The sequence below is a fragment of the Myxocyprinus asiaticus genome, chromosome 41 (assembly GCF_019703515.2).
Source record: "Myxocyprinus asiaticus isolate MX2 ecotype Aquarium Trade chromosome 41, UBuf_Myxa_2, whole genome shotgun sequence".
Taxonomy (NCBI): domain Eukaryota; kingdom Metazoa; phylum Chordata; class Actinopteri; order Cypriniformes; family Catostomidae; genus Myxocyprinus; species Myxocyprinus asiaticus.
In genome coordinates, this window is record NC_059384.1 from 28571025 (window position 1) to 28584949 (window position 13925).

Genomic DNA, 13925 nt, shown 5'->3' on the forward strand with positions numbered 1-13925 from the left:
GAATTCTATTACATTTACAACCAGCTAATTCTTTACAAATTATAAATATATTTGAGTGTTTTCACTTTTTTTTTTTTTTTTTAAACAGCAAAAGCCATTTGCTGATTCTTGCAAATTAATGAACTTAAAAAATCCTCACCGCAGACTACACAATGACTAAGTCTGAGAGGTGTGGACTAAAGGCTGACTGGGAGATAATGACTCGTAAGAATAGTGAGCACTTAACAACAAATCACTTGTCATGTCTGTGTAGCAAATTCCACAACGTGGTCCATAAGTCATGCAGGGGGAAAGTTACTCTGCCCTACAAATAGAACAATTAGAAAAAAAAATAAAATAAAAAAGGAAACGCACTGAGAAGGAGGGAGCAAAGAGAAGGGGAGGGAGGAAGGGAAGTATAATTACTCTGTAAGACAGAGCTTTAGAAGTAGAAACAGAGAGACAGGGGAGTAAGAGCCAACGAGAGTCCAGCCCACTTCAACAAAACCATTCAACTCCTGCACAGTGAGCAGTCTCAGACCTCTTACGAGCGTACTGCTTCCCTGGGGCACATCCAGAAGCTGACTGCCCATCCCATACAAACTTTCCAAGGACCTGGAGAGGGAGAGAAATCCACTGACAGAACTATCCCTGCTTTGCGATCAGCACGTCTTCTCAACACTTACCAGCAAGGATTACACTTTTCCCTCAAGTAGTTTAGCTCTTACTTTTTCTTTCCACTCCAATTTTTGTCAGATCATCCACAGACAAGACAGACTATCACAAGCTGTCAACTACAGGACGGATTTTTATCTTACTTCAAAAAGAACATTTAAAGTAAGTGACATTTTTGCGCAGTGCAATTGGCGTGTCCAGTTTCACTGCTCTCATTTTAGGATGTCCCCTGTTCCTCTGCTGAGCGGGATCTTCCTGCTGCTCATCCAGACATGCCCCATCAGTGCCATGGTCACCAAAGGGAGCCTGGCAACATCTGAACAGGCAGCTGCAACAGACTGTCCGTCCTGTGCCCTGGCACGGCTTCGAAATGGTGCCTCGAAGGATGAGGAGGAGGGAGCGCAACAAGATGTGGTCGAAGCAGTGAAGAGACACATCCTTAACATGCTGCACCTGCAAGAGCGCCCCAACATCACGCACCCAGTGCCTCGTGCCGCGCTCCTCAATGCCATTCGCAAGGTTCACGTGGGACGTGTGGCGAAGGACGGCAGTGTCCAGATAGAGGACGAGGCGAGCAGCCGTCCAGAAGCTGAAATGACGGAGCAGACTGAGATCATCACCTTTGCTGAAGCTGGTGAGTCCAATTTTAAAACATTATGGAGTGACCAAACTCCACAAGTAGTGTATAGTGAATTGTTCAAAATTCCAGCAAGGTAAGAGACAGGAACGGTGGTTTTGTAAAACTGTTCAACTTAATATCACCAGTCAGACAAGTTAAAGGAAACCTGTTGCTACTGTCAGGGAGAGCAGCTACGGCTGCACTGTGGCAATTTACTTCCCCTTTGGAGATTCCTACAAACCTCCTGCTGGTTTAGAGAATCAGTAATTATCTGTAAAGGCCCCCAGGGCTTCCAGCCATAAGCTCAGCACAGGAGCACTTCACTGGGGACGGACAGCCTCCTATATAGGTTCCCTATGTGACTGAAGAGGGTTGACGGAGAGATAAAAAGAGATAAAAAAAAATAAAAATAACTTAGAGGAATAAAAAAGGCACTTCACATTATAAAAGAAAAAAGAAGGCTGATCAGTTACTGCCTTTGTGTCGGTTTTCAAAGGCAGTTGAAAGAGCATTGTCGGCAGCAGAGAGCTGTTCAAAGGTGTTGTCAAGCCCGTGATGTGAGGAGAGATTGGGCTCTTCTCTGAGTCATACAGCTCAAACGGGTCATGAGTGACAGAGAACCGGGAGAGTCCGCGGTGTGCTGCAGGAGTACTCAACAGATGTGTCAGACCTAAAAAGCAGCAAACAGAGCAATTGCTTGTCAGAAAGATGAATGTTTCATGACTTTAGGGAGCTGAAAATGACTGTAACACTGCAGCCACGTGGAATTAATGATTTTATATGTATGAAAGTTGGGTTTATACATTCTCATTTTGAAAACAGTATACAAGAGCCCTAGAGCGTATTAAAAGTAAGGAAAGTAAAAAATAAAATACAAATATTGAAGAGTGCCACCTTTCTCAGTAAAATGTGTTATTATTTTAGCCGAGCACTGCACCAACACACTGACATTCTCTCAAACACTATTGGAGTCTTAAAATTGTGGATTTTTCTACCACAACAAGGATATACTTTATGCAGTGTTTACCAATGAATTTACATGATTTTTCCAGTCCTTCATGTTTAGTGATTCATCAAAATCATTGTACAGATACTGCACTCACAAAGAGCAAGGCAATTAAATATTTTCAAGCTGAGTAGAACTAGAAAACATTATATTCACTATGGACATTTCCATGACTTTTCTAGGTCTTTTAACATTTCCTGACATTTCCAGGTTCTAAATGAATAAAGCTTGTCACATAATAAAGCAAAATACAAAGTGATGATTAAAAACCTAGTTATGAGACAAAATCAAAATGATTTTAGGGAATTTTATCACATGCACTGTGAGATATTTGTTTCCTCACTGGCAAGCACTTTCTATCTGTTTTCACTGGCCACTTGACATGTTGAAAGGAAAATACTGTTCCTCAGGCTGAATGAACAGTCAAAATGACAAACTCTTGTCCTCACACAGCAAAAAGTCAAATTGCTACCCAGTATTGGCATAAATTAAACACATGAGGTACCAAATATTTCAATTTATATGAGCAGCAATTAGAATAGTCTGTTATTGGTAATCAGTCACTCACCTTTGATGTTCAAGACCAATGTGTCAGAGAACCAAAGAAATGTTTCCACCAAATAAATAATACAATATCTTATATTTACCGTACTCACCACCTATATGAATTCAACTAATTATAAGGTTTAAATCAGCCATTTAATTGTGAAATAAGTGTTGGGTGGAGTCCTCAGATCCTTGGTGTTACTCATGCAGAGTTTTTGAGGCTGTAATGAATTCAGTCCATTGCTAATAATCAAACCGGACAAAACTAAGATGGATTAAAGATGTGTTTTGTCTCGTTGACTTTACTACATGGCCTTCTGATATGAGGCTAAATGAAATTACATCTTACAGAAGCAAAGTGACATTCTCTCATTAGTGCTTTCTCACCTACTTAAAGAAATCCTCTCACATCACTCCCATACACTGGCTACCTGTCTCCTATCATATCCAATACAAAATTCTCCTTACAACATTCAAAGCTTTACATGGTCTTGCCCCCTCATACATCACTGACCTTGTACGCCGCTATAACCCACTCTGCTCACTCAGGTCATCTGATTTGGGCCTATTATTCATTCCACGTTGCGAGCTGACCTCACTAGGTGGTAGGGCTTTTTGCACACTTGCCCCTTCGCTTTGTCTCTCCGTGATCCCACCTCCATACATGATTTCAAAATCAATCTCAAAGTATATCTCTTTGACCTAAGCTTCTCTGAATCTTATATATTTTTTTACTCTAATCCTGTTAAGCGACCTTGAGTTTGAAGAAATGTGCTATATAAAATAAACATATTATTATTATTATTATTACCTGCCACCAAACCATTGATGTGTTAACGCGATAATCTTTTTCTTACTCATGCTCGTGAGGTTTTGCCTCTTAATTCAAAATACTCCAAAAATAAGCTGTTCGCGAAATTCACCACAAGGGGGAATTCAATAAAGGATGGCAGACCCTCGCAAATAACTAAGGCAGGGTGTACACGGTGCGAGTTCTGACACTCGGGAGGTCGTGAGCCCCTGCACACGTTACGGGTCAGTTTATCTGAAAATCGTACAGGTGCAATCATACACAACACGACTTTACGACCTGCCGAATTCTGGAGTAATCGCACAAATTTTCAGGCTATTTATCATTATAAGACATAAAGCCAGATGAGGACATTGCTTTAATTCCTCGTAGCTTGCGATTTAGAAATAAAAAAGAAGACTGGCATGGGGGCTGCATTAGCTGAAAACTCATCTGCCGATAAAAATAATAATAATAATTAAAAAAAAAGGATATTTATTAAAAATGCTGTTCAACATTTGACAGATTCAGATTTAGAAGGGAGGATTTTATGACTGCATACATCAATCATAACATCAGTGTGTTGCTGCCAGTTACTGCATGATAATAAAGTGCACAAAATGTACAAGATAAAAAAGAAAGTGCGGAAACTTCACGCACCGTATATGTTAGTTATACTTGGATTTAATATAAGCGCAAACATGAAGTTTTTAGTTATTTTAGAGGAGTAGGCTACCTGAACTATTCAGCTTTAGATGTAGGCTACGTCCTTCTCATCTGTGTCACTGTTTGCATGTTGATAGCAGACATACTGAAGAAGATCTGTGTGGTCTGGTCCATGTGAATGCGCTTTAAAGCTGCACACAGCAAAGATTAAAAATCTTGTTTTAGCGCAGCGGTTGATTGACAGGTAGAACTTTCAACCTAGAAGTCCTTTGTTTCACTAGACATGCGCTTGGAGAGTTAAAATATCTTCTATCACATATCAACTAGCATGTGCAATTACAACAGATGCTATAACCCCCTAAATGTCGCCCTAGAACTGAAATGAATGCATGTATGACGAATAAAAATAAACCATGATGGAAATTTTAAAACTCTGTCCATCGGAGTGATAAAGATTGTTTTCTGGTGCAACCCGTATGGCAAATGATTTGTTTGAAGTACAGAGAACAGCATAGCATTTCTGTAGAATCCTTCCCAGTGATGTGGTTGTGAATATTAAAGCTTCATGAACACTCAGTTTACATTGATCATGTGAGTTGTAACACCTTCACTTGATTCGTCAACTTCAGGTAGATCACCAAATCAGCCGGAATTTTTAAAAACATTTTTAAAAATTATCGGGAGGTCATGAGCTGCTCGTAAGCCACTCGGCTCCACTCATAATTCCTCTCACATGATGTGAGCCGCAGCCACACAAGCACCTACAATTTCCATGCGATCTCTCCCGACTGGAAAGAATCGATCGGGAGGTCGCACAACAGCCGAAAATTGCACTGTGTACACCCACCTTAACAGAACAGTTGCAATGAGATTTACAGGTAGATCTGTCATATCTACATTTATAATGGTTCAAAAAGAATGTACAAAAACATAATTTGCTCTCAAAATGGCACCAGGTAACTTTTGATCTGTGCCATAGAAAATTATTTACAACTAAAATGATTTAATGAATAGTTTTGCATGCTTATTACACACTGATTTGATCTCAAAATAAGTTTCTGTGCACATCATTGCAATGCTGTGTAAAGTGTGTTGTTTAGACAGCTGTAATTACATGTATGATGTAAGTCTCAGACTGCACACACTATCTGTCTGGAATCGTATCCAAGAATCTGCTCTCATACACATACACAAACATTGTGATAAAGTAACTTATAAAGCTATGATAAAGTAACAAAACTTACTATTCGTTAAGGCTGATTATATCAATATTTGCAATAATATTAAGCTTTTGCTGTAAGGCAAATTCATTGTTTGTGCCTGTCACCACAACAATATATTGGTTAGAGTTTGTTCTCAGGCTATGTTTTCTTCAAAAGTTTCCCAGCTTCTTTGTGCATGGCTGCTAAATTATGTACTGATTAAGTTCAGACATGACCTCAACAAAAGCTGTCAGTTGGCAGATACAAGGACTACATAACATCAGGCATGCTGCATTTATTGTGATAAATACTGTAAGCCATTATATCTTACATACAGTATGTTGGTTGAATGAGGGCTACATGCTAAGACTGATTACACTCAATGTACTGTAAATGTACAGCCTGAAACCATATGCAATCAGCGTTTGTGTATGTTAGCATGTCTGTGAATAATGAATAACTTATAGTCTGCAGACTTTCTTTCTGGCAATAGTAAAGAGCAAGGCATAACAGTAACTCCAACTAATAAAAACTAAACTAATGCTCTTTTAAAAACATGCATATCAGGGGAATTCGTCCTTTCTTTGACATGTCCCTGTTACTGCTGATTGTTGAACGTGTGCCAGAGGTCATAGAAACAACACACTATGCAGAATTTGGCCAAGAATTCTCAAGAGTGTTTCTTCTCCATCTAAAGCTGATATTAGGGCTGTCAATCAATTTGACAAATGAAATTTTGGAAATGAGTTTTGTAGACAAAAATATACTTGTGCCACCATATTAATTGATTTCATTACAAAACAAATTTTATTAAAAAAAAAAAAAAAAAAACGTTTTTGAAATTGATGACTTGGACCAAATAAGAAAAGCAGCCAATAAGTGCCCAACATAGATGGGAACTCCTTCAATACTGTTTAAAAAGCATCTCAGGGTGATACCTCAAGAAGTTGGTTGAGTAAATGTCAAGAGTACATGTCTACAAATTCTAGGCAAAGGATGACTACTTTGAAGATGCTAAAATATAACACAGTTTTTGGATTTTGTTTAGTCACAACATAATTCCCATAGTTCCATTTATGTTATTCCATAGTTTTGATGACTTTACTATTATTCTAAAATGTGAAGAAAAAAACTTTTGACCGGTAGTGTGTAAATATATACACACACACACACACAATTATTTAGATTAATAAAATACATTATTGTGGCAGACAGGTAAAACGTTGATTTGACAAAAAAGAAAGTAGCTTTAGAAGTCAACTAATTGTGTGGCAACATTACAATGCATAAAATCATGAAGATACAGGTCAGGAGCTTCAGTTAATGTTCACATCAACCATCAGAATGTGGAAAAAAAAAAATATTTCAGTGATTTCGACCATGGCATGATTGTTGGTGCCAGATGGGCTGGTTTAAGTGTTTCTGTAACTGCTGATCTCCTGGGACTTTCATGGAAACACCTTGTTGATGAGAGAGGTCAATGGAGAAAGGCCAGACTGGTTTGAGCTGACAGAAAAGCTATGGTAACTCAGATAACCACTCTGTACAATTGTAGTGAGTAGAATAGCATCACAACACATCAAACCTTGAGGTCGGATGGGCTACAACAGCAAAATACCATGTCGGGCACTTTATTAGGACCATAGTGTTACTAATAAAGTGCTAAATGAGTGCATACTTGCAAAGCAAAGAAGAAAAGGGAACACAAGTGTCTGCTATTCTTTAGAGAGGTAGTTGGATTCTACTGAAGCCATATGCAGACTGTTAAAACAGGAGGCACATTGATGATATCATTATAGATGTGGCGAGCATGTGTGGGCGCTCAGTGTTTGGCCTCTCTGATGTCATTCAGGCGTGCAGATTGCATATGCAAAGCCTGACATGTTCTGAAACAATGACTCAATATTTACTTATTTTCTTCTTTTTAGTGTCTCCTCCTACTTTTAAAAGTAATTTATTACAGGGAAAACCCTAAAATCACACCCTTCAGAGTATTTGAGTAATGGTTACAAGCAAGCAGAAAAAGACTTCCTTATTTTTTCTATGAGAGCAGTTATTTTGCTAGATTTAAATGTGATTTCTGTGCAGAAAAGATAATTTGACTTGCTTGGGGTGGATTACTATATAGCAATATCAAGAATATTTTAAACCAGTGTGAATTTACAGCTTAATTTAAGAGTATCATTGTTTTATTTTGGGGGTGCAAACTGCCCCCTTGCTAAATCGTATATACAGTATTACTAAGCCACAATGCTTTCAAACACCATCAAGGCTCAAGTACAACATTAGAAGCCTCCCTGTTAGCCCAGGATCTCTTAGCATTAATGTGGTCAAGAAAGCATTTCTTAGGTTGCAGGATACCTCGCTGCTGCTGACATTTGCTAATATGATGCTTAGAGCTTGTTTGGCTTCAAGGTAGTGAAGAAAACTGCTGCAGCATCATGCCAACTACGCATGTATTACTTTGACAGCTGATGCATCATCCAAACCTGTTCGTGATATTGGGTTATTACTTCCAGATGCGGGTAGAAGAGTAACATGCATTTCAAACCTATGTCCAATCTCGAATCCTGAACAATCTACAGCAATGAGGAAGAATTTCAACTATCTATAGATATATGTTGTAAAGTTGCAGTCAGTGCTCATTATTAATGTGAAATTACAGTCTTTTTTAAATGAAAAAGGGAGGTCTGTGTCCTTCAGTTATTCAGAATGGTCTTGAGCCAGGTTCCACAGACTCTTACCAAAGGTAAGGAGGAGGGAGGCAGCAGTAACTCTCTTCATTACCATTCTGGTTCCCGGGGAGCTGCTCTGGCCTGCAGGGGCTGGCTAAAAGTTGGTGATTATTGGCCACTGGAGGGGTGCCTGCAGTAAATCAGACCCACTCTTGGTGCCTTAACTGCCTATGGGTGATGGGGACCAGATAAAGAGAGAAAAAGACCGTATGGAGAAGAACGTAACAGGCATGGTTGGCCTTTACGGCACAGGGTGTGGTATAGTGAAAACAATTTACCGGTGTTAGGGACACTCGACCGAGAATGTATACAAGACTCCAGAGTGTTATGGTTGGGAAATATGCTTTAATTACACTTTTTGTTTTGTTTGTTTGTTTCTCATGCTGGGATGTAGAAAAGGCCATAAATGCTGTTCCAGTGACATGCAGTACACTGAAAGGAATTCTAGTGGTTTTGTGGTCTATTCAGTGACATTATAATGTCAAAGGATGTTTTACGATTTCAGTATTGGTCTCTGTTGTATATTTGCTCTTGAAATACTTCAGCTGCACTCATTATAAACCATTTTTTATTTAGTTAAGTATCTGCTTTCATGTGATATTACTGAGATTTACACTCACATAAAATCTTTTTTTTTTTTTTTTTTGGTTCATCTTTATTGCATTGTTGAAGCAACTCATGCTATGATTATCCAGATAATAATTGATTATTGTTTGTAATGTATGAATATGAATATCATCTGAAATGACAACTCACAGTGTACTCTAGTGCCAGAGTTGTTTAGTCTGTGATATCAATCCTGGCTGCTGACAGCACTGTGCTTGAAATATGTTGCATAACAGGTGAGGAACTCAAATCATTCACTCCCACACACCGTTAAAAGAGTCATATTTCCACTGTCAGTTTCTAACTTTGAATTTTTTCTAACTTTGAATTTCTTAAAGTAAAAAAATGGTCCAAGAATTTTGTGGGGGGTTTTTGTAAGCACCATATCGTCCTTCCATTCTTGACTCAATTGTTAGTATTGGCCTAATGTTTTGAGTTTCAGCAATATTTTAAAGGTTGAACCAATAATTGTGGCAGAATTGACAGTGAGACCTTCAGAATACACATCAAACATGCTTTTATTTTGGTACCTGATTGAATGCTTTGTTCCACAACATACATTAAGTATCTGTTAGCACCATCCTCTTTGAACCAGTATGTTTGTCCATTATTTATGGGAAAAAACGGTTGCCTTTAATCAGCATTGTCAACAAATTAGCCAAAGATAAATAATGCCTTCTCGTAAGTTAACCAGGAAGAGTACAAACAAACTCCACCCAAAGGGGCGTGTTTCAACAATCTTTCAGGCTGTGGACTTCTTTACTACAAAAGCCATTGAGCTTCAAGCACTAGGACATTGCATGCTATACAATATGACAGGAGGCCAACAAGGAGATGAAAGAGCCTTATTCCCCCTAAGGTAAACCAGATAGAGAAGGGGATTAGAGAACACATTAACCAAAGCCATATTTAAAGAAGAGTGGACATCCCCCTGGCCCCCCCACAAACACACTTAAGTTCCCAGGTGATTCTATATTTCAGCCGCCCGCCCCTTTTGAAGACAGGGAAAGGGGGAGGAATGTGTAAATGTTATTCTCCATCTTTGTGTGCAGGACAGCTGTGCAAACTCTGCCTTTGCGGTTAAATTAGTGTTTATTGTTGAGGGATTACCGCATTTCTCTGTAGTTCTTCTCCTCAAATTTCAAAATTACTTTTAGCTCGCTGACAAATATATTCAGAAGCATGCTGAGTTGCAAATCTCCAGTATGCTCTCATGTGTACAGAGGTGATCTTTCTTCTCGGGGCCAGGGCCTCTGCTCTGGAGGAGCTAGTTGAAGGGTTTTCTCAGTTTAGCAAATGCTAACAATACTTGATTTTTTCACTGGGTGCAGATTAAAAGGGAAACAATGTGTTGGCCACTGCTGGAAAAGAGCCCATTATTTTTTAGACTGCATTTGTGAAGCTTGGCTGTGTTTGGACAGATGGGTTTGGGCCAGGGATCCTTAAATACGCTCTCGCAAACATGCGGGCACACACACTTGTAGTCTGGCATCATTGCTATTACATCATAAGCACAGTTTGTAGTGGTAGGTGATACATGTAGTATTTATACAATATTTTCCAGAATATGTCACTCAATAATACTTGTTCAAAGAGGCCTCTTATTTTCAGTTACAATATAAAAGGATAATTGTGTATGCTAAACTTTCTGGGCAAGATTCTTATATTTGATGATTTGACAAGGTGGCCAATTTTACAAAAGCTTGATGGAAGGAATAATGCCTGACAAAGGTCCATTGGGTTAAAAGCAAATTGACTCAGTAACTGGAGAGGACTGGTTTAGAAGTACCCAAATGATCCGTGAATTGCGATTTTCCAGAGGCCTTTCTTCTGCCTATAACACGGTGTGAATCAAAGCCAGAGGGAGCAGCCCTTTACAATCCAGTGAGACAGCAAGTCACATGCCACATCACTGCTTCCAGTTGCACACTGTAGGTTGTCATGGCCATTATGTGTTACCATACTTTCAGCAAAGCCTTGTTTCTGCCCAGTCGGCTCTTAATTTGTCAGTTAACTACCAGGAGAAGTGATGCAGTTGGTTTAAAATCATGCTCAAACCCTCAATTATTTCAATTGCAAGGTGTTACAGGAAGAGCAAAGGAAAGTGGGAGGGATTGCTTGGTTTTGAGCGCTTGAAGGAATGGGTGATTCACAATTCTGCATTTGATGTGCAGAAAAAGGATGCAAGGCTGCTTACTTTTGTCGCATTTACTAAGTATTCACACGAAAAAGAAGATTGTTGTGCAGAAAGCTTGAAAAACTGGTCACTGCTGTCAACAAGCTAAACTCTTCCACTGATGTTGCCACTCCCATGGTCAGCTCTGATGTGGCTTGCATACTCTCTCCAAAGTCATCCAGAACCTCAGGCAAAAGTGAAATTAAAAGTACAACAATAACAAAACAGTTCATTTGACTAATCATCTATGTGTATCTTTCTCTTCCTCAGGTCAAGCTCAAGGCTTTATCAACTTCCTCATCTCCAAGGAAGGTGATGAGATGTCGCTAGTGGAGCAAGCCAATGTCTGGCTCTTCCTTCGTCTGCCAAAGGGCAACCGTACCCGTGCCAGCATCACCATCCGACTGCTCCTGCAACAGGGAACGGGGGAAAAGGTTCTGGCAGAGAAATCCTTGGACACATGGCGCAGCGGCTGGCATACCTTTCCTGTGTCTGCCAGTGTGCAGGAATTGCTGCAGCAAGGGGGCAGCACTCTAAGCCTGCGTGTCTCCTGCCCTCTGTGTGCCGATGCCCGGGCTACACCCGTGCTCGTGACTCCAGGAGGCAGCGAACGTGAGCAATCTCACCGGCCTTTTCTCATGGCTGTTGTGCGACAGATGGACGATCTAACCCAAAGGAGAAGGCGCAAAAGGGGCCTGGAATGCGACGGCAAGGTGCGCGTCTGCTGTAAACGTCAGTTCTACGTCAACTTCAAGGACATTGGATGGAATGACTGGATCATCGCTCCCTCCGGGTATCATGCCAACTATTGCGAAGGTGACTGTCCGAGCCACATCGCAAGCATCACCGGCAACTCGTTGTCCTTTCACTCCACAGTTATCAACCACTACCGCATGCGAGGGTACAGCCCTTTCTCCAACATCAAGTCCTGCTGTGTGCCAACGCGCCTGAGAGCCATGTCCATGCTCTATTACAATGAAGAGCAGAAAATTGTCAAAAAGGACATCCAGAACATGATTGTAGAAGAATGCGGCTGTTCGTAAGACAGCTACGGGAAGAGGAAGAAGGGTAGGGAGGGGGAAACAGGGCAGCAAGGTTGGGTGGTAGGGGCAAGAACTTCACTCCCCATGACAAATGACTCGGATGGTAAGAAAAAAAGAAGAGAAGTAGAGGGAGGGGAGAATTGCTTCTCTATCTCTATCTCACTGCCTCATGACAAACTCTCGAAGACAGGCCTCTCTGGATCACTTGTGTGTGGTCATCTTAGAATCCAACTGGTATCACATTAGAGTGGGTATCTGTAAATCAGAGTAATTTCTGTGGCACTTTCAAAAGAGAAAAGAAAATATAATATATTTTTGTTACAAAGCAAAGGGAGCAAGGTCAGAGGGTATTTATGCGGCCTACTTTGCAGCGCGAACATGCACTGCGGGAAGAGAGATCATGTAGTTGAGGTGCCTGAAAAAGAAAATCTCAAAACTATGCAACTTGTCAAGTATTATGATATATTTTTCATCAAGGTGTTGTTTTGTTTCTATTGTTACTATTTACTTTTACAGACTAAAAAAAAAGGGTTAAGAAGAGTTGACTTTTTATACTTTTTATGTATGTTTAATATAATACTGTATGTGTGTCATGTGTGTCCGTGTACAAAAAATTGTGTGTATGTACAGTGTGCCTATGGGAGTATTTGTGTATGTGTATGTTTTTGTGCATGTCATGTTTGTGTATGTTGTTGAGAGATACTTGAAAGAAGTTTGACGGGCTGCTGGAACCAAACATTTCTCTATATTATTATTCTAATTATTCTGACTATTGTTAATAATGTTATTATTTTGTTTTGATTTCTGTACATTTTTTGTTATCTTAAAAAAGAGACATTAAAACGTTTACAGTTTTGCACTATATTGACATTTTGATCAGTGTAGCCACATATACAACTAGTATACAGAGAAGACAAGAAGCACTTCAAAACAGACATACCTACAAAGCATGAATCTAAAAAATGTGATTGCTAAAAATAAATGCAGAGGATAGAGTGGAAGGCAGAGATAACTAGCACTACATCAGAGAACAATGTATTCACATGTATTGTACTAAATAGTTTTTAGGTTTTTTAATCAACACCAAAGAATGTAGTTTAGTGTTGCCCACCATATTAGGCTGTCTCAGAACATTTCAGAAGATACCGGTATGTCACATTGCTTTGTTCGGCCTACAAAGATGTGCAGATTAGCAAACCGAAAGACCTTTAAATCAGTTTCTAAATGTCCCACCGCGGGTCACTCCTTACATGTGCTTTTGCACTGCTGCACAGTCCATGTGTGACTGGCCATCTAAGTGGTTAATACAGCACTTAAACCAACTTTTGAAAGTTTGTTTTTAATAATAAATTGTTAAAAAGTGAATGTGCAGCATATTTAATTATTTTTTGTGTAATTGGGAGATTTATTAATATTTAGATATTTACCTTTTTTTCACAAAATATTAAAAGGGTTGTCAGTGATCCCAAAAAAAAAAAAAAAAAGAAAAGAAAACCCTTTTTTTTTTTTTTTTTTTTTTTTTTTTTTTTTTTTGCAGATGTTAACATTTCCACAATACTTTACAAAAAAGTTTTGTGTTACTGTTTGGACTAAGAGAAGTTTACTATTTTCAGTATGTTCCTGATGGGAATTCATACAAAATGTAATTACAGAAAAAAATACATTGAAAAAGGAAAAGATGAAAACCGAATATAATTTATAAAAATTATATAAAAAGAAAGACATGTTGTATATGTTTTTTTTTCTTTTTCTTTTTTTTTTTTTTTGTCTGTTTGTTCATTGTTGATAAGATAAAAATAATTGACACTGAAATAAGTGGACTAAGAATAAAAATAGATTTTTTATTCTGTATATATGGAAGTCAAGATACCAATATGTTGCA

At 39.0% G+C, this 13925-nt stretch overlaps 1 protein-coding gene across 1 annotated transcript; it reads left to right on the plus strand.

Annotated features, from left to right (window-relative positions):
* The first annotated feature begins 444 nt into the window (after positions 1 to 444).
* LOC127431975 (inhibin beta A chain-like) lies at positions 445 to 13532 on the plus strand. Its single transcript, XM_051682679.1, has 2 exons — positions 445 to 1288; positions 11271 to 13532. The coding sequence occupies exons 1-2, from the start codon at positions 877 to 879 to the stop codon at positions 12041 to 12043; spliced, it is 1185 nt and encodes a 394-aa protein (XP_051538639.1). The 5' UTR covers positions 445 to 876; the 3' UTR covers positions 12044 to 13532.
* Positions 13533 to 13925: the final 393 nt, after the last annotated feature.

Excerpts from the sequence above, each read along its gene's own strand:
- LOC127431975 (XM_051682679.1), top strand. The coding sequence starts at position 877 with ATGTCCCCTGTTCCTCTGCTGAGCGGGATCTTCCTGCTGCTCATCCAG. Across the intron at positions 1,289-11,270 it reads CATCACCTTTGCTGAAGCTG|GTCAAGCTCAAGGCTTTATC; the intron begins GTGAGTCCAATT and ends TCTCTTCCTCAG.